Source organism: Thunnus albacares, chromosome 9 (genome assembly GCF_914725855.1).
Source record: "Thunnus albacares chromosome 9, fThuAlb1.1, whole genome shotgun sequence".
Classification (NCBI taxonomy): Eukaryota; Metazoa; Chordata; class Actinopteri; order Scombriformes; family Scombridae; genus Thunnus; species Thunnus albacares.
This window is the reverse complement of record NC_058114.1, coordinates 27008754-27030122: the sequence shown is the minus strand read 5'-3', so window position 1 is coordinate 27030122 and position 21369 is coordinate 27008754. Positions and strand designations below refer to the sequence as shown.

The 21369-nt window shown below is 41.9% G+C and overlaps 1 protein-coding gene across 2 annotated transcripts in view; it reads left to right on the top strand.

Moving 5' to 3' along the window:
* The window catches only part of sh3rf1 (SH3 domain containing ring finger 1), a 32480-nt gene extending 12174 nt beyond the window's left edge, over positions 1-20306 (top strand). For both annotated transcript variants that reach the window (XM_044361217.1, XM_044361216.1), the window contains exons 3-12: positions 6830-7105; positions 7621-7716; positions 9003-9308; positions 12169-12279; positions 14157-14284; positions 15024-15194; positions 15855-16138; positions 16233-16546; positions 17004-17353; positions 17529-20306. In XM_044361217.1, coding sequence (XP_044217152.1) covers positions 6830-7105; positions 7621-7716; positions 9003-9308; positions 12169-12279; positions 14157-14284; positions 15024-15194; positions 15855-16138; positions 16233-16546; positions 17004-17353; positions 17529-17697 — 2205 coding nt within the window. In that variant the 3' untranslated portion in view covers positions 17698-20306. The remainder of the gene's footprint in view (positions 1-6829; positions 7106-7620; positions 7717-9002; positions 9309-12168; positions 12280-14156; positions 14285-15023; positions 15195-15854; positions 16139-16232; positions 16547-17003; positions 17354-17528) is intronic.
* Positions 20307-21369: the final 1063 nt, after the last annotated feature.

Here is a 21369-nt window from a genome sequence, read left to right as displayed (position 1 = left end):
CGGTGTTACACGGTGTTCGGGCATACACTGATTACATTACTTGCCCACTGTCCCCACCGTCGTTTTGCTTTTTAAAACCCATTTAGTTCATTATTTTTGTCATTGTATAAAACAACAAAACGGCGAAGTATGTCTCTGAGCCACATAGTGCAGAAATATGATAAAAGTGGTAATAAAAATAGAAGAAAATATAGTATCTACACCGTGTGGGAGAGCTTGAAGCTGCTGAGTCTGTGTGCGCCGCCATCTTCCACCACATCATGTATCAGCGCCCACATTCATCAAATAATAAAACTTTTAATTTGTAAAATACTAAGCATATTATCAATACCTAGTTGGATGACAGACGCTACAGTTATAAACTGAAAGTGTCTGCTCCGTGACCGTCCACAGCAGCAGAGTGAGACGTCTGTCCTCCCTCTCTGTTGTAAACACACGTAGCCGTTAGCGAGCAGCTGCTTTCGTCACCCCGGGTCTCAGTTAGAGATGCACGATATTGGATTTTTTGCTGATATCAGATATGCCGATATTTCCAACTCATTGTGGCTGATTGCCAATGCCAATACCAATATATGCACATATTTTTTCCAGCTGGCTGAGGAGACTATTATGCATGCAAGCATGGATTGTACTAAGTATGGTCAAGAAAGACAATATATGAAGGAAGAACTTAGGAAGACTGGAGTTCAGGAGCTCAGCGTTAAAACTTTAATGAACTTATCATATCGGCCTCTCATAATCAGCAGAATTCACCGATGCCGATATTTCATTTTAGAGCTTTTATCGGCAGATACCGATGACGTGCCGATAATATTGTACATCCCTAGTCTCGGTGCTTGTTTTCAGCAGAAACTCCCGCTCTCTGCCTGCTCAGCCTGTTCTCAGTGTGTGTCTCTCCGGATGGCAGACAGGGGCTCTGGTTCTGGTTCTAAGTGGTGGTTGTCCTGTGGTTCGTCCCTGTGTCTGTGTGTGATGCAGCCCGGCTGTAACACCAGTGTTGTCATAAGTTTATTAACCGGTGGGAAAATTTCTGCACCATGGCATCCCTAGTTCAGACCAACAATTGCACTGCATCAAAAATGTAGCCTCCTCATTAAATTCAAATAACCATTAACGTGCTGAGTGTGTTCCAACAAAAACAACATGCAAGGTTGTCAGGCAAAGTTGATCCTCACCCAATAACCAAATGGAAATGTCAGTTGTTTGCCCAATCCAATGAAATTAGTATCCGACAAATGGAGGTAAATTATCACATTGATGCACAAATCCTGTAAATCTAATAATGCCATGCAACAATTATAATTTCATTGATTTACAATATTTTCCGCAGAGATGACTATGGGATGATTATTGGAATAGTTGGGTATGTAACGCACATTTTGAACCTTCACAGCTTTACACTTGTTTTTAGTTGGGTTTAACACTTTATATTCTTGAGCATAATGAATTAATTTGCTTGGGTACATAAAAAACCCTGTACATTCTCTATACCATGCTGCGGTAAAGGTTTTTTCATGTTAGAAGAATTTCCTCCTTTGCATGAAATATTTTTAAGTGATTAGAGAGCTTTAGAGGTCCTGCTAGGTGGATTTTGTTACCTTCGGACAGTGCCTGGTTAGCTGTTTTCCCCAGTTTCTATACACATACTAAGATAAACCGCTCCTAGCTTGAGTCTCATGTTTAACACGCAGACATAAGAATGGTATTGATCTTCTCATCTAACTCCTAGCAAGAAAGCGAATAAGCGTCCTTCACAAAATGTGTAATTATTTCTTTGAGGTGATGGCCAATTCACAACTGCCCTGGGCCCCATCACTGCAGCCTCTCCCAAGACTGGACGCTGGCTGGATTCTAAATGACACTCTTTCATAAGATTCACTGCACTGTCAAGAGACCCATAAATAGCCCAAAAAGTGCTCCTGTGTGGAGTTTCCATAGAAACCAGAGAATGGGAGTTTTTCTTTTGTCTCAAACTGAGAGAGAGACAACAGCTCTAGATGAGCAAGCTGTGTCATGAGGTTCTGCTGTGACAAGAGCTGCTCATCTGAAAGTCCCTGTGTCACAGCTTGATTTGAATGCCAGCAAGTAAAGATTAGGCATATTTATATTATAATTTCCTTTATTTTAATTGAATCGTATTCTTAGTGATCCTCATATTTATGCTTTTTAGACATACTGCCCTCAAGAATTGTACATTCAGATCCAAGTAAGTTACTTGCACTGAAAGATATCCCAAATCTCTTGGTAAATTCATGGGCAGCAGACAAAGTAAAACAGATAGTTCATCTCTCATTCATTGGTATTGTTTTGCCCAACAATGAGGAAATGTTACCTAAGATTGCAGATATTTCTCAACAGAATACAAAGAATATAATACATACCCATTGTCAATATATTTAGACAATGGTGGTTTTTGTCACAACCATAGACCTTAAACAAGACGGAAAACTCATTTCCAACAATACAAGTAGATGCACAGTTTCAACCTCTGCCTTCAACCAACCTGATTTTTTTGTACATAGTGAATCACTCAATTGTGTGCTTAGTTAGTTTTGGTTACATCTAAAAATACTTGCTTTGATAAGCTTGATATCACTGCCATTTGTCTGCTCTCTGTAGCCCACTCCCTGTATTTTATACCAATAATTCCTCAGGTTTTTAGACCGAGTGGGGAGTTGGAGAAAGACTGCTGTACAGTGGTCATTAAAAAGACCATTAGGAATCAATTTAAACTAATGCAGTGCTAATGGAAACAAGATGGTCCCTGCCCTCAGTATTCCTCATTTCCCACCATGTGTCACTTATTGTGCCACAATGTTGGTGGCAAGATCTTCAGTAAACAGTGATCTGGTAATGAACAACAAATGTCCTATGACCACCTGGTCAGTGTGGCAGATGCTGCTTGTGCTCCCTCTGGTAGAACGTCTGACATGTCTTGTAGAAGTGCAAACCTGATAGACTAAACCCTCCCTTGCACATAGCGTTTTGGCAGTAGCACCACTCCTCATTTTGAACCCCCTGCAGAGCTCCTGGAGGTGCCCATATGGGAGTGTAGTCATGTCTGGCACTTAGACGTAGGGGGTAAAGGTTTCTGTCTACTGTGGTTGCACACAACCCTTGAACTGCTGACGGAGCAAAAGTTACCTGTAACCTTGATGTATTACAGCTGTTTCATTCAAGTGAAAGAAAGCTATTTAATTTTATGTTTGATGCATATCAGGTTCATAATGTTAGTGTGATTTTGTTGTCTGAGCCATGCTTATAGCACAACAGTTCAACAATGTATTTAAAGAATCTTTTACAGAACACCTAATTCTTTGTCTTTAAAACATTACTGTCTAAAAGCAAGCTGTTAGCGTGATTATCCCCATCTGACCTAGTCTTACCTCCATGGGTTGTGCTTTTGTGCCAGTCTGTTCACTGGTTGTTGACATTTGGCTGTGCTGTAGAGCAGAACACTTTGGTAATTCAGTTATAATCCAGTCCTGTGGAAGAGAACACTTTAACAGCCAAATCCCCTTAGCACACAGGTCTAATTGCATTATCTGCTATACAGGGGTAATTGCACACACCAGCTGATGCTCTGCACATTGAGCCTAATCTCTCTTTCTTTACCTCTCTCTGTCTCTATCTTTGTCTGTTTATCCGTCTGTCTCTTGCTCATACACACACAGGTAAGTTAGCATTGTTAGCACTCTCTAGAGCAAGTCAAAACTTAATTAAGAAAGTGGAGTAAAGTTTCACTCCAGGTATAATGTTTCTATACTGATTTCCAGCAAAGCTCCTCAGTGCTGTAGCACATTGATGGATGAAGGTTTCAAATTGTACCACTACCTGTTATATACTTCACTGATCAGCATATTCACCGCCGTGTCAAGCAGTCTACGAACCAAAATATACCAAATCACTTATTATCTGGGTATCTTATTTGACAGTGCAGGTATAATCACCAGTTTGAGAAAGCTGGGCTGCTGGATACTGGTATACAGGTATTATTGTGGTTTTAAATGTTATTGGTAGTATATGAAAAAGTAAAGGTGCAGTCTAAGAATTTGTTTTTTGATATAGTTTTGTTCATAATTTGCTTATTGTAAAAAATAGGAGTTATAATTAGGCCATTTTGAGGGCCTCAAAATAAAGAACCACAAGCTTCTTGTGCCCCACAGACTGCTTATTGGTTACCTAGAGTCTAAGTGGGGTGTTGCAGCTGTGTGTAATCATGTACTTCAAATCTTGAAAGAAGCTAGTAGTCATTAGACGTTGCCTACAGATTCTCATTAGAGTAGCAACAGTCTGATACAGTAACCCAACAGTGGCTTATGCTGCTGTATAATTGCTTCCATAAACTTTCACCGCAGATGTTGAGAACAATTGAAGAGGTGGAGTGAGGAAAAAAACTTGGTTGCCCCTCCTTTGACCAGAAAAATTCTGTCGGATGTTGACGTCTTCTCTTGTGGCTTTCTGGTGTTTGGGCCTGAACTTGAGGCAGAACCTCCCTTTTTTTTTTTTCCTTGCCAGAGATTCATGCAGAGATGTACCCTAATGCAGTCTTCCTCCCCCTCGGGAGGAGTTAAAAGCAATAAAAGCAAGGAGGATCTTTCTGAGTATGTGATTGTGTGTGCTGCTAGCAGCCTGAGATGATGCTTTTTTATAGTATCTCTGTGGTGGCAAGTCTTAAGCTCTCTTCTGTACATTCCTATTAAAAGCACAGTCCCAACTCTTTTCCAGAGGGGACGTTTGGTCAGGACTGCTGGTGCTCCTTTATGCGGGTCCACTGCAGACACAACAGCACTGTCTCCATGGACGCAAACCGGATATTAACCCCCACCCCCCAGTTTTCCTCTGTCTTGCGCACCCACACCACCTCTTACATTCATAGGCCTCTACAGTCAGTCTCTCCCTCTCACTATGTTAAGCCGAGTGAAACATGGAAATGTAACTCTGCTGACAACCCGTCTTTCATGAGGCCAGGACAGGGAGATCAAGAACCAGCTGTGAAGTAGTGTGGAAACAAAACATACTACTCTGTCAGGAGTGAGTGTGCTCTATGTTGACCAATACAGAACTCCATCAGGGAAAAACCTCACTTTCATTCAGTTGAAATCAGTAGGAAAATCATGACTTTCCACAGTCTAACCTGGCTAACAGAAAGGACACATTGTTCTGGTACAGTATTTGGACATACAGGACTTTATTTACTAACATCTTTTTAGGAGTGCAATCACTTTTGGCATGTGCAAAAGCAGTTACGTAACAATGCTGACTTTGGACACTGTGCTGCTGCTAAAGGTTTTATTAAGTCTTGACCTCTGTGTACAAACAAGCACTTACAAACTTCACAGTTTCAAGAGGACAAGCATTTCATATTTACCATGTAATTAGATCCCATTGGTTTTGTGTAGCGTGAACCTGTTCTGTCACTTGAAACAAAAATGGCAGAGCTTCCACTTTCATTTGCATTTTCATCACGAAGCTCCCTGCCAGGCCTGGGTGGGCTCAAAAGCCCGTTTTCCCCTGAAAGGAGGCCCAGTTCCAGTGCAGTGTGCAGGGGGCTGCAGTACCCCTCCTCCCACTGCTCTCTCCCCACAGGCTGGACCAGCAGAGCCAGAGACCGATTGGCTCTGTGCTTCAGGCTGTGTGATTCTCTGCAGCAGGGTAATGTCACCCTGGCTCACCATCACGGCTCATTCTGTACTTTTATTCTCCTCTGAGCCTTTAAACGGTTCATTAGCCTTTAACAAGACTGCAGAGCCTGTTCCAAGCTCTGCTTTAACCCATCTCTCTCGGGCTAACTTTCTCACCCTGGCAGTATCCGCATGTGTCCTAGTAATTTTTTTTATCTCTGTCCATATTTCTTGTCGACTCTGCAGTTGTTGAGATCAGTCACTTGGCAGTGTTTGTGATTCTGATCACTGCTAAGGATGTATAACAGCAGTGGGATAAATGGTGGGGGGTTGGTTTGAACTGAAGCCTTCCTCATGGACACCCACCCTGAATGGAGAACATTGATGCTTCTCTATCCTGCTACTCCCCCCCCCACCCCCACCTCACTCCCTGGTCCCTCTTTCCCTGGATTGTCATTCCCTGAATGGGCCTTTCAGGACTCTAGGCTAGCAGACTGAGATACAAAACCTTCCTCTGCAAGATAAAGGGACAGGGCCCTGGGCCTTCTGAAGGCGTTAGTCGGCTAGTCACAACCAGCCGGGCTCATCACATTTAAACTGTGAACACACAACACATAGACCTTGTCACTGTCAGGGCATGTACTGTCTCTGTAGAAACACACACTCACAGATGTGTGAATCTTTTTTGTTTGTTGTGTTAAAAAAAACATACTAAATTCCCTCAGTGCCTGTTTTCTGGTTAATTAAGGAGTGACAAGGCTGACTGTGAACGCTGTTTTGAATTGTGATGGCTTCTATATCTATCGAGCTTGTTATAGTGCCTCTTTGAGCCCTCACTTGAATATTTTCCATTCCTGTTCTCTAGCACTGTTGTAGTACCTTTCTGAAAAGTGCGCTTTCGATTAATGATTCATTTTTCATGAATCTTGTCCCAATTCAACACCATATATTAAAACTAACTTCACAAAGAGAAAGTATAATTTTTTGCACTGCAACTTTTAAAAGCTGTGAGTAACCCTTTAATTTCCGTTCTACACTGAAAAGTCAAGCAACTTAGAAAGCATTCCATCATTGTTGAGTATACTTAATTTTGCTGCTTTTTCAATGTTAATCCACCACCATTACTCGTTAGAAATAGAATTAATATGTCTTTATTCTTGTCATCACTCTTTCTCACACCTCTCACCGTCAATCTCTGTTTTCAGGGTGTACCTCAGCTCCCTTGTGCCAAGGCGCTCTACAACTATGATGGCAAGGAACCAGGAGACCTCAAGTTCAGCAAGGGTGACATCATCATCCTGCGTCGGCAAGTGGACGAGAACTGGTACCACGGTGAGATGGGTGGAGTCCACGGCTTCTTCCCCACCAACTTCGTCCAGGTTATCAAGCCGCTGCCACAACCGCCACCTCAGTGCAAAGCCCTCTATGACTTTGAGCTTAAAGACAAGGAAGCAGACAAGGACTGCCTGCCCTTCTCCAAGGTGAGACTGCAACACCCACAGCTCTGCCATGTGGTCGCTGTAGTAAAACAAAAATAACTCTGATTACAGTGACACACTGTCTTCTAAGCCTTAATTTTCTCAAGTTATGTGTGTGCTAGTATGTAAGGGTTGTTAACTGAAACGTCTAGAGAAATGGTTTAGATTCTGAGATGAATGTCATATAGAGCGAAGCACAACTTAACTACAATAATGAAGTGGTTCTATCTGTCCAGCTGTTTGGTTCATACTTAGATGCTTTTGTACTGTAGTCAGTTGTTTATATGCTGCATGAGCAAAATAGAAACAAGCTTACTAAGTAGTTTTACAAACAAAATGCCATGCCTCAGACGCCAGCTTTTTTACTCTTGGGCATGTTCCCTTTAATAAAACATTGACCCTACCTCATTATTTCTGTTCCAGTGTTTGTTCCTCAAGGATGAGAAACACTCTTAGTTAGCAGCATCATTAATTATGTTCTTCCTCATGCAGCGCCGCTCTCTGTCTTTATATTTCAGGACGATATCCTGACTGTGATCCGCCGAGTGGATGAAAACTGGGCAGAGGGAATGCTGGGAGATAAAATTGGAATTTTTCCCATCTCATACGTTGAGGTAAGAAAACAAACTAGATTCAGTGCTTTCAAAATGTCACCAGTCATTAGTGGAGCAAATGCCTTGTGAAGATCAGCAGAGTGCTAAGATCCTTTGAACACATCTTGCAAAATGTGTACAATACTTCTCTTCTTTTGAAATGCTCATATGTTTTATTGAAGCGCTAAACATGTCTTTGAAGATTTAGATTCAGACAGTCTTAACCTCTCTGAGCTCCACAGGTATCACTTAAAAGCTTTTGGAATAATCCAGACAGAATTAAGTAAATCTTTGTCCTTTAAAGATCATTTCATTTTTTACTTAAAAACTGTCAGTGGCAGCGTGTGCTCCATTCGTATCAATATCATAAACAAGCAGAAACAATATTATGTTGTGAAACTTGTGTGGTGCAATGAAAGAATCTCAGAATAGTCTTTCAGTCTTGAATAAAGTAATGGGTTGCGGTACGAAAAACAGTTTTCTTTATTCCTTTCATATGTATTTTATCCAGGTGCAATAAATATTCATATTTTTATACACTGAGTGGGTGTTTTTCATTAAAAGAATATTTCAAAGGCTATATGTTGTTTTGTTTTTACACAGCAGGAGAGAATATTTTGTTTTCCTCTATCTAGATAGTATACACTCATGTTTCAGGTTTCATAAACATATACAGCAACATCACAGACATATAGAGAAGAACATAAAAAGTTTTTTAAGTGAACATGTAGGTCATAGTGTTGTTATTGCTCTAGATGCTTTTGTTGCCCCCTCTAGTTATTTATATACAGTAATGTACAATCGCTGTTAAGGGTGGTCTTGAATTTTATGAGGTTATGGTTCTCCACTTTGTATTTAAATTTTAATCCTGCATGTCTGACTTAATGTGCTGACATGTCAGTGATGAACCTGCACAGGCTCTCTCCTGGATTGGAGTCAAATGCTTAGCTTTTATGTCCTAAGTAGAGGGAGCTGCTTGGGGCGATGTGTGACAGCAAGTGAGAGCACCCTGTGATTAACTGAAATCTCTTTGATTTTTACTTACAGTCACACATGACAGTGCCTGAAAGGGTCACAAAGCCTGCCATTTCATACCCTACCTCAGAGTAATATGTTCCGTGTTAAGACCTGATAGGTCATTCTGCTGCTCACCATCTCTACGGACTAGATAAAGACAGATAAAGATGGAGAGTGACAGTTTTCATGATCACTCTAATACTCCTAGCGCTGTCACTCCTTCCCCTCTATCTGTTATTTCCACCTTACTACTCTCTCAATTACCCCCTGCCCCTTTCTCTCTCTCCTAGTTCAACTCGGCAGCTCGTCAGCTTATAGAGTTGGACAAGCCGTCAGACTCCAGCGGAGACTCTGGTGAGGGGGCCTCCTCAGGGCCCCAGAGCAATGGTGCCCAGCGGGCAGGGGAGAAGAAGAACAGCAAGAAGCGACATTCCTTCACCTCTCTCACCATGTCCCACAAACCCATGCTAGCTCCTCCCCCCCAGCGCCACTCCATGGAGATTAGCGGCCCGGTCCTCATCAGCTCCAGCAACCCCACAGCAGCTGCTCGAATCGGGGAGATCAGTGGGGGGCTTTCCTGCAGCGCACCTTCACAGGTAAGATACTCCACAGGAAGGGATGAGATGGCGGTCCCCTCTAGATATGTTGACTAAAATCATAAAATTCATATACAAAAGCATGGAACATAAGCTCCATTTAACCATTTACAACGTGTCCTTTTTCACACTTTACAATGGGGCCACATTCGTCTATGTACTGAACACAAAACTGAGAAACATGCAGCACTTACAACATTACTATGTACCCTCACTATGATGCTTATTGGCCGCTTAAGCTGTTTTCACAGATGAACTCCAGACAATGTCTTCTCACCTACTGGAAATACAACATTTGGTTTAGGCGAGGGTTTCAGAAGGCAGGACATGACGTAAAAAGTAGGCTGCGGTTGTAATTCAGCATTTTTAAGCTTATTACTGGAAATAAAACAGCTTTTATTTTACGAGAAATCACAGGAAGTCCTCTCTCCCATTGGCGCTAGCTTCACAGCGGAGCGTTATGGCCCAGTCAAAACAACACAGCTTAGCTTGCCTGCTGTGTTTATCCAGTGCCAGCCACATGATAGAAACGTCATCAGCGCACCCATTTGCTCGCCGTGAATTCTCTGGAAAATTACCTGCTGTATTCACACATGGGTTCAATCAGCCATTACATAGACTTTGTACGAGGGAGCTGGCACGGTAAAGTCCGTTTCATGTAGGGGCCGACTGATTTGGACATTTGCGTTTACATATACAACTCCTCCAGATAATGTCTGGAAAATTTCAGGGTTGCAGTGCATGTGTGAAAAGGGCTTTAATGTGGCATTCTTAAATCCAGTGTACTGGACGAGATGACTCTCTAAACCATCTGACGTGTCAATATCCCGTTCAGTGGTGTTTAATTGCATAACTGAAAAAAGAACAATGTATTACACAAATCATGGAAAACAAAAAGTCCAGCTTCAGCTCTTTTTGTTTTCACAAGATGTTTGTTGCTCTTCAAAGGCCCCACTCTCCTTCTGTCAGCAATTAGGCCAACTTCCCTTTTCCCCATCATACCAAACAGGCCATTGCTCCATCCAAGCGTTTGAAATCATGGATGCGTGACTCCACTCGTCCGCAAAAACGACTCCAGCTTAGCCCTCAAGGTTTCCACATCAACCCCGACATGACAGCAACTCACAGCTGCTTTATGGTTGCCAGCCGCTGGAGACTGAAGGCTTTGACTTGGTGCTAGACAGTCAGAGGAACAGACATGCACGTGGACAGGACAAGTGTCATTTGTCTTTGTCTGAGGCTCTCTGAGTCCATTTAAAATAGGTAAAGAATAATAATCAGTAAACTATAGAATTACATAATCAGGTGAAGGTGATCTTTTTCAGGATTTCAAAGTTATCTTGTTTTTAAACGTCAGCTGGCTATTTACTTTGTTGTCTACACTGTATAAAGACAGTAAGGACAAGTGGTTTGACAATATTCTGATGGTTTGGCTGGTAGCTAACTCTGCTTTTGTATTATTTTTTGCTTTTTTGTTCATTTTTTTCTCTTGAACATACCTTCCGTGCTGTCTGGTTATACCAGACTTCCTGAAATGCTGTGCTCCAAAACTCCCCGTTAAGCTCAGTCATTAATGTTTCATCTACAGTCTGCATGTTAATGTGTTTCTTTTGTGTGTAGGAGACGGAGAGAGTTTGTGCCTACAGTAAAGTGGATCTTGAGAACCCTCTGTCTTTTTTTTAAAACCCAAAACATTTTCATGTAGATACGATGATATGATTTATATTTCATCAAAGACCTACCATGCGGAAGCTGTAATCATGTTTTTAATGACTCCAGACTTGGCTTTTTCCCATCAATCATTATCAAGATACTTTTAGAATAAAAGAAACCTTTATGCATGCCTGTAAAGTGATCCTCCTTGGTGACAACAATATGTTTGATTTACAGATCACTGTTTTAAATAAAAACACAATAGAAAGACACTCCAGGCACTGTATGCACAGGCTCTTTGCTCTTCTCTCCCTCCCTTTCACCTCTACTCATCTTCTCTCCTTCCAACACTCAGACACAATGACAACAAAGGTAAGCCCTAGTTGCCTAGGGGGCTGAGAGTCTGTCTTGAAAATGAACACTCCTCCCATCCACAAATGTACGAGACAAGATGAGGAAAAATTGTCAAGGAACAAAAAAGGGCTGCTGTTGACATTCTTCATAAAGAAAATGATTTTCTTTTAATGCAACATACTTGACCTTTAGCATAGTGTTATTTATAACGATGTATACAATGTAGGCATATACAGACATGTCACTAACAGTGTCACTTTTGAGCACACTGTTACATTCTGCTTTCCTTTGGCACACCACATTGCACAATAGATAAGGAAGCAGTGAAGACAGAGTCTGGGGTTGGTCTGCTTTCTGAACGGTTCACCTTAAGAGGCGGCTTCTGTCTGGAGCAGTCATGCATAGAGAGAGACCACAGGCTACAGGGAGATATTGTGTGTCCAACAGTATAGCCTTGTTACCAAGACACTACCATGACTCACGTGGATGACTGGCCGGGAAAACCACCTCTCTTTACTTGCCCAATGAAATGTCCTGCCGGATGGTCACCTGATTTCAGTTTGCCAATCAGATCGTTAGACGACCAATGAGGTTATGGCTAAGTCACTTAGATACAAAGCCACATGTTTGCGTCACTGTTTGGTGAGAGTCATTTTCACACAGTGTGACAGAATGGGATAGTGTTTTTAAGATGAAATTGTGGTATGTTGTGCTCTAAAATACCATAATATAGTTATGAATGTCCTGATTGATTACAATCATGAAGTGTTTACTTCAGCACATTTCATATTTTTCATGAGTGAGTAGAGCTTTTCCACTACATTGGATTCAGTGGGCTTATTTATGTTGACAGGTACACATTTGCACAACTGGACTAATCGTGACCCCACCCCCGAGTAGTCCTGTTACTACAGCAACGGTCTTCACATTTCCCTCTGAGACGAGCTACACACCCATCCCTGTGGTAGGTGGAATCTTCTACAGGTCTGAATCTCATGAACCTATCGGCCAAAGCAACTAAAAAAACAACAAATATTGTTTCAGTAATGGATTCAAGTTAGTACATTGCTTTATCTGGAATGTTACTGTGGCTCAAGCCAAAGAAAATGCATTTGTATTTTCAAAGTAAGTTTTTTGACAGTTGAGACAATTTGCACATTGTTTAGTTCAGACAATCATATATTATGTTATACATTCATGTGTTGATGTGCATTTGTCATTTGGTAGTATTGATAGCATTCATTTAATACACTTTTATGTGATCAATGCAAAACCTTGTTGCATTTCTATACCATACTGCATGGAATAGATATTAGGGTTGAACATGTTTGCATAAAATTGTATAAAAGGACACTATTTTATACTATGCATAAAATGGTATAAAATGTTTCCATTGTACCAATAAATATGGGCTTGAATGAGCCAACGCACATAGTAATGTTACCTTCAAGAGTTTTGCTTTTCCCTGAGAAGATGAGTTATTTGAGATGAGAAGATCTTCTTCCTCACTTTGCATAAACTGTCACCAAGTAACATTGTTACTTCAGGCTGTTAAAATGAGAAACTGTTAATCTGGATTCTATGTCAAATAAGATACAGTAGCTTTATTGTTCCGCGTTTTATCAACAAACTCTATAGAAGTAGTGACACCTTGTAATCTTTTAAGTTCACCTGTTAATATGTTTCTTACAGTTAATGCTGAGGAAAAATAAGTACAACTAAAAATGTCAAGCAATCCCTTCAGTCTACTCAAAACAGCACGTACACTTCCTGTCTGTCTATGTGTATGCTCTGGCATGTGGAGTTTCTGAATGAGCAGGAATGTGTACACAAAAGGTTGAGCTCTCCGCTTCACTTGGGAACTCTACATGATGTTTTTGTACAGATGATTTCTCTAGCCTGCAGGCAACCTAATTATCTCAGCTCAAGCGTCAGCAGTGAACTGAAACGCACATTGACACTCACACGTACACATCGGCCTATACACATACCGCAGGGCTGTCTGAGTGCCACTCTCCTCCCCCATGGTGTCATGGAAGCTATTACTCTGCTGCTCAGTGCTGGCAATGTTGAGCTTTTGAAGACTTGTCTTGCTCATAGGTGTAGGAGTTGGTTTCACTGTCATCCTAACGCACTGTGCCTATTTGGGCTTTCAGTTTTTCACAATTTCAAAAAAAAAAAAGTTTTATGTTTTCATGTGCTCTGTGTTGATTGAGCAAGTTTGTTACTTAGTTTTAATCCTGCTCTGTGAAATAACAGAAGAAACAACCTAGAAGTACACAAAGGATACAAGGAAAATGTAGCGTCATGTCAAAAGCTTGAGTCACTTTTGACATTACAGACATTCAACAAGGCAAAACAAGTGAGTCGAGATGAATCCACTCATGGTTTGTTTGAGGGTTCTTCTGAAGTGTGTCTACAGACCTGTTTTTCATTTCATATGGTCCCAATTAAATACTGCAATGGATTTAACATCTAGCTATGTGGTCTCCTAGCAACAAACAAACAAGCAGAATAGGAGATTCTCGTTTGCAAGGGGAAGTCAGGGACAAGACCGTAGTATCTGCCAAGCCTGACTCTCCCTTGGTATCGGCAAACTGGAGGGAATAACCCAGATGACAGATGATCTCTCATACTCTTTCCCTCTTTGTTGCTCGTAAACAAACTGGTTTCTCCTCTTACGCAACATACACTCTCTGTTTTTTTTTAGGCTCACGTTACTTGTTTTTGTCTTTCTGCTACATACTGAGAGGAAGTAAATGATGAATTGTCGTCAAATTAAGTAATTAAATATTTGATACTTTCCAGCTACTGATATGATTTTCTATTCTTCTTTTACAGGATGCTCTCCCACCACCCCCACCTCCTCCCCCACAGTCCTCTGTCTGTGGAGCAGCATATTCATTGGCTGCCGGACAGAGACCCTCCCCCAGCATAAGCGACCAAAGTGGGAGACAAAGACCCACAGTGTGAGTTATAAAAACAGTCCCACACAAAAATATGCAGTCTTCTTAAATGTGCAGTGAAATGTCAGAAGCAGTTTGCACACCAATGGCCCAGGGCTTTAATGCACACGCTCGGTTCAGAGGGGAAGGCCTCGCCCGTCTGTGACCCCTCAGCTGTCAGTGTGAGGCTGCAAAGTGTGAGCTTGTGCACAGGTGAAAGGGTTAAAACCTGTGGGTAACAGTCTCCTGGGTCCCATTGGAGATCCTCTCTGTCACCCTTGACTTTTGACCCCCTCACCCTTACCCCTCATTACTCCTCCAAGACACTACACACCTGATAAGAATTAGATCCACCCATGCCTACCCTCCCGCCGTCATCTGTGTCTGCTTGTGCATGCACGTCAGACTCTGAGGCATTCGTGTTCCCATCCCCCTGACAACATTAAAATCAGACTGAAAACATCCCAGCTGAGACTCCTATCTTCTTGGCTGCCATTCCAGGCCTGTTCTTGCTCTGCTTTAGAGAGATGACCCGCAAATTGTTTTGTCCCCCAGTGTTAATATTCTCTGAGTCAGAGGGCACAGTCTCTGCTGGAGGGTCTCAGAGGAAATGATGACAGATCTACAGCTAGACAGCGGGAGAAATCCAGAACAAATGGCATGCTGTTCGAAACATCAAACTGCTTTTATTTTCATAAGGGAGACGATTCTCCATATGTTTGTGAAATGCCTCATCTTTGTTTACTGTTTGTTCCGGATCCAGCTATGTGGCGATGTTCCCCTATACTCCCCGTAAGGAGGATGAGCTGGAACTAAGGAAGGGAGAGATGTTTCTGGTGCTGGAGCGCTGTCAGGATGGCTGGTTCAAGGGCACCTCCATGCACACCGGCAAGATTGGAGTCTTCCCTGGGAACTACATGAGTCCAGTCAGCAGGTCAGTCATTTATTATTGTCAACATACACTCAGTCACACATACACGTTTTTTTTTTTTTCACATATACTGTGATATATCTCAACTTCTACTTGATGGATTGGCACAAACTTTGGTATAGACATTCATGATCCCCTGATTTTTCCTCTAGTGCCACCATGAGGTTTATTTTTTAGCAATTTATTGAAATATCTTGACAACATTTGGATGGATTGCTGTGAGATTTGGTACACACATTCACAGTACCCAGAGGATGAATTGTAATAAATTTGATCTTGTGACTTTTCATCTAGTGCCATCATCTGGTCAAATTTTGATGTTGTCCAATACTTTGGTGCCAAACTCATGACATTCTTATCAGCCTCAGCTGTGTAAATGGCAAATGTTTGCATGCTAACATGCTAAACCAACATGGTGAACATGTTAAACATTATACCTACTAAACATCAACACGTTAGCATTATCATTGTGAGAATGTTAGCATACTGATGTTAGCATTTAGCTTGAGCCTCACAGAACCGCTAGCATGGCTGTAGACTCTTTTTTTTAACATGAAGTCTTAATACATTTTATGAGATTAAAAAATGAGTTCTGTTGCTGTGATGTGTTCCTGTTAAATCAGACTGCTATGTCTCACCCCACCTCATGTCCTCTGTCCTCAGGACAGTGTCAGGGAGCACCCAGGCCAAAGTGCCCTTGAGTCTGTGCACTCAGGCTGGCAGAGGAGTCACCATCGTCAGCCCCTCCTCTGCTCCCCTTGGGGCCATTGTTGCAGGGCCCGACTTCAACAAACCCCTCGCTGTGTGCTCCAGCTCTGTATCTGCCAGCTCCCAACCTGCAGCTGTGGTAACAGCAGCTCAAACAGCCACAGGCCAGCAGCCAAAAGTCCCACTGCACGTCAGCTCACAGATGACTGTGAATCAGGCTCGCAATGCAGTCAGGACAGGTAAGTTCACTGGAAAGAGAGCAGTAACTAAATGTTGCATTTTTTGTATGAAAAGGGTTTCAAATGTCTAATATTGTTTATATCTCATTTACAGCTGCATGTCACAATCAGGACCGGCCCACAGCAGCAGTGACACCCATCCAGTCTGCAACACCGGTAACCTATCTCCCACACCTTGCAGTGTGCCCACAGCCCCCCTCCTGCCCTGCTCAAGGCTGCACCCGGGGCGGAGTGGCAATGGGCTGTGCCGCTGCATCCCTGACCCCACCCAATGTCAGTGCAGCATCCCTGGAGGGTGATGCTTTGAGACCTGTACCTGTCCTCACTGTGCCTGTTGGTGCTGGAAACAGCTCTGCTCTCAATCCCGTATCTAACAATACAGCTCTCGCCTGCAGACTGGACATCAAGGTTGGAAATGTTGAGATAATATCAAAGCTTCCATGAATAAAATTAGATTTTGTATCCATTAAACCATTGCTTTTGCAAATGTCTAATGATGTTTGTATGTTTTATCATGATGGGGATTTTGTCTGTATTTCTAGCATATTTTACCAGCTTGCTAGATGATTGAAATGCCTTGCAGTAGTTGTTAGTGTCTGAGATTCCTGATGGCATTTTTTAGAATGCTAATCATACTGAAAGGATTTACCAGTAACAATCAACAAGGAGAGGTTATTATTATGCAAAGACTGTTTGTGAAAAAAATAAGAATTTCTCCCACTATACTGGTGTCAGTAGTGGAGAAACAGTTCCAGGCACTAGATTACACCTGTCTGTGGTTTCTGAAAATCATTTGCGTCTCGTTGCCTCAGGAGTTGGTGCAGTTCTCTAACATAAAAAAAATGATGCTGTCTTGTTGCTGCAGAGAGAAAAGAAAAGTCTTCTGAAGCTGTTGTCCTCCAATAAGAAGAAGTCTCGTCCTTCACCCCCCTCCTCTCCCACCCTTGAGGCGGAACAGGCTGCTGCTGGAGAGGCGCTACAAGGTGCCATGGGGCCTGACACCTCCCCTCCCTCTGGCTCTGTCAGCTGCCTGGAGCCCGAACCTGCTACTGCTGTTGCCTCTGCCTCTTCATCCTCCTCTTCCTCAGTCTCAGACTCCTCCCATCGGAAGAGCACTCCCCTTGACGGATGTGTTCCTATCGCTCCTCCTCCTCGCCAGCCGTGCTCCTCTCTCTTATCTCAACAGCATGATGCACGGCCCATCATATGTGAGAGGTACATTGATTTAAATCTACAAAATCCACAGTTCCACGGCATTGTTTGGGATTGTCCTGCTTATCTGCCTTTTACATAGAAAGTGTAACACTATATCACAGGTATTCTGACTTATCAGTTGTCATTGTTGCAGTGTCTATCATTCACTGAATGTGCCTCTGGCTGTCTTCCCCAGGTACAGAGTGGTGGTATCATATCCTCCCCAGAGCGAGGCTGAGCTGGAACTTAAGGAGGGCGACATTGTGTTTGTTCACAGGAAGAGGGAAGACGGCTGGTTCAAAGGTACGCTGCAGAGGAACGGAAGGACCGGACTGTTCCCTGGCAGCTTTGTAGACAGCATCTAATACACACACCAGAACAAAGCATGGTCACCACCACCATGACCCAGCTGAATGCTGCTAGCCACCGTACAAACCAAACAGATCAGCTCTCGCAAGGTTGCTGGGACAGATGGACACTTTTCAGAGCCTGATGTGGCTCTTGTAACTGAAAAAGAACAATAGTGGCACATGAGAGAGAGCTGCAGAGAAGAACAGCGTATGTTGTCAATGGAAGCACAGTGGACAGAGTTAGACGAGAGCACACGACTCATGAACTTTTCCTTTTTGTTGGTTATTTATATCTTTGTAACAATTCAGCTGTTAAATGTGTGCCTTGTACTGTTCCTCACTTTATTGTACATACGGACACAAAGATGATTAGTCCTAAAACAACCAGTATGAACTATTGATATAGATATGTTACACATTTTAACTTATTTCATAGATTGGCCTTTTTGTAGTGCAACACATTAAGGGGTTAAGCTGGCACATGCCTTATGCCATATTCTACCATATCAAATATACTTTTCCCTCTTAGACTGCTGATTTTTCTGTTTTACCATCATTTCAAACTGTCAGCAGATAAGAAAGGTATATTAGATTCAGCAGACCAGAACAAATGAGCAGTGTCATCATCACTTGTGCGGTATAGTGGGAGAAAGGACACTTCCCCAGCTCCAAAGGCATTACCTAAACCTGAAGATCGTAAGAGAGATCTGCCATATTGCACATTTGAGTACTCTAGCTACATTTCACAGCCATGTGAACATTGCACATCACAGAATATTTCTGTGAGCTATTCACAGGCCTCCAATTTGTTTTCTTCTGGTGCGGCTGAGGCTGAAGTGCTAAGGACTGTTACCTGCAGTGATCAAATATTTGCATGTGATTAGCAAAGCCATCTGCAGGAGACGATGTGGCGATAGACGTGTTGCACGATTGTTTGGTTCTGCCTTTTTAATATGCGAAGAACACACTCCAGAATAGACTTTGCAGTCAAGTATTGCTTACTTTGTACCTTCTATGTATTTACTGACCAGAGTAGCTGCTCTCCTAACCCCTCGGCAAGAGCCAAACCCAGACGTAGCTCTACATCACAGGAGCGACATAACATTTCAGTATCAGTTCACAAGATTTTTTTTCAGTGTGTATTTATGTTTGTTACAAATTCCACAGAGGCTGAGACCTGCTGCTCTTAAAGAGTCTGTCATATAACTAACCTGGACATGCTGTAAGGCACACAGGACACAGTCACCCTTCAAACAGGTTCTCAACGTTTATATACTAAAACTCGTTCCTAATGTGACTTGTGGCAATAAAAACACAGCTAGCTAAAGCACAGAATGTTTGCCTAAAGTAACATATCATTATGTCACTACATAGGAAGACGTGTTTAGTGTAATTCTGTTTAGTCTCAAAAGTTGTTGTTTTTATTATAGAAATCAATCACTTTGACCCCCTTGATTTTTTTATTTTTGTGGTTGGGTTTTGTTGTACATTTCTCTATACAAAGTTTTTAATGTAAAGTGTTGTATTGACTTGAATTACTGTAAGATTTCTTTGTGATTGAAGGGGATTTGGTTGTAGTTTTTGTGCTTGTTAAACACAAAACAAAAAGACTGAGCAGTTATACAATGAAAATGAAAATTAGTTTTTCGTCAAATCAAATATGTCAATACATAATTCCTCTTTTCATATGTATTCTCAGAAATGCATTGGATAAAGTAAGGAAATTGTACAAAGTAAAGGTAATATTAGGTATCACTATAGACTGACCCCTCCTGCCTCGGTGGACCCCACAACAGTTAATGTGACTTATACATCTGCTCTTCAGCAAGTCCTATGATGTCTGAGGGGGGTATTTAAACACTTACGAGTTGACTCAATCACTGAATCGTGCCAAATTTGATATTTGGCTTAGATAATGAATTTACTGACTGAATTTGACCCAGAGTTTCAAGTTGTTTTTCTCTTTGTGAGTGTTTTGTTGTTGATTGAGGGGGACCACTGTGTAACTGACTGCTGGAATATGTTGTAGTTTGTTTGAAATTTGAAGAGCGTGTGGAAAATGATGGTACAAATCACTGTTAGGGCCTTTTTTCTTTTGTCTTTTCTGAATTGGTACTTATGTAGAACTAACCTGATGTTGCATTGTTGTCTTGGCAATCACCACACCAACCTCAGGCTCTATGCTAAAATGTTCCTCTTGAGTGTCTTTTCATTTCACTGGTAAGCCTTTAATATCCACATCAGACTTACTACAACACAGATACACACATTTATCATGACATATGCACTATAACAATTCTAATCATACTGACTTCTTCATGCATATGCTGCACAGTTTCAGACTCAACATGAAGCATTACTTTCAATAGGTACTTAACTTTCATGTTTTTGAACACATGACAACTTAAGTTTGCTTGATTTAACTTAACACAATATTCCTCATGCCAAGGTGACTTACTTGATTTTTTTTGTCTGTAGTTAGTCTGTTGTATGTCTGAAAATGGTGAAACTGAAATCAACCTATTTGGCACAAGTCTATTATGTGAAAAACATTCTGAAGTATTTGAGGGAATAGCACATTTTGTAAAAATCTCTATAACAATAAAAGCTAATGGTTTCCATAAGTTCCTCAGGCTAATTCATTGTTTCATGACAGTAATGTCATGTTCTCTTTGCCTCTTTTTTTCTCCAGTGACTTTGTATTTTGTTTGACACTTGCAGCCTGGGCAGAACCATCTAAGCAGAAGTATTATGAAAAAACATAGACCGCTTTTGACAGGACTGAGAACTCATGTTCCTGCTGAGATCCTTCTTCCCTGTTCTGTCACAGGGCTTGAATGGCATTAGTAGCTAACTCAGGTTCTGATTTTGACAGAAAGTATACACACATAAATTAACTCAGCAGAGACAGTTGTTAAATGTGTTTGGAGTACAGCACAGTACAGTACATGTGGTCATCAGTGACTCTAGGATTAAACATTTCATGCTGTAGAGGAGTCTTTCCTCTTCTCCTGTGACATGCATTGGAGCAGAGTGTTGCAAAGAGAGGTGAACCTTCCCAGTGTGTTCAGCTGGGAAGCACTGACAGGAACTGACAAGCACCCAGAGAGGTCATTGTGCTGCACACAGCTCCCTGCAGAGGATGGGTTACCATGGAAATGAGTTATTCCAATTTATGGGCACAACACTATACTGAGCAGGAATAATAAAACCTAGACTTGCAGGCAAGTATAACAGGGTCAAAGCACCCAGACAAAATTTGGACCCACAGCTTCACCAACAAAAGGCAGTTCGATCCTCAGCTCCTCCTGTCCACGTGTCAAAGTGTTCTTGGGCAAGACACTGAACACCAAACTAATCCCCATGATCAGACACCACCTGTCATCGTAGTGCGCTGTGTGAGTGTGTATCACTAGGCAAGTGAGAGTCAAATTGTAAAGCACACAGTATTCAAATTAATCCGTTTACCATTGTACTGCTCTAGCAGACACGCTACATAGCAAGAAAGCAGAAACTACCATTGTACCACTGCAGGTCCTGAATTCACACAGCATCTGGCATGTAGTCTGGACTACCATCCATTTGTTTAAAAGAACACTGAACTCCATGAAAATTGTGAGACAAGGAGTAGGAGGTGGAAAACCCAACAGAAGAAAAGCAGGCAAACAATCTGTCTCAGATGGCATT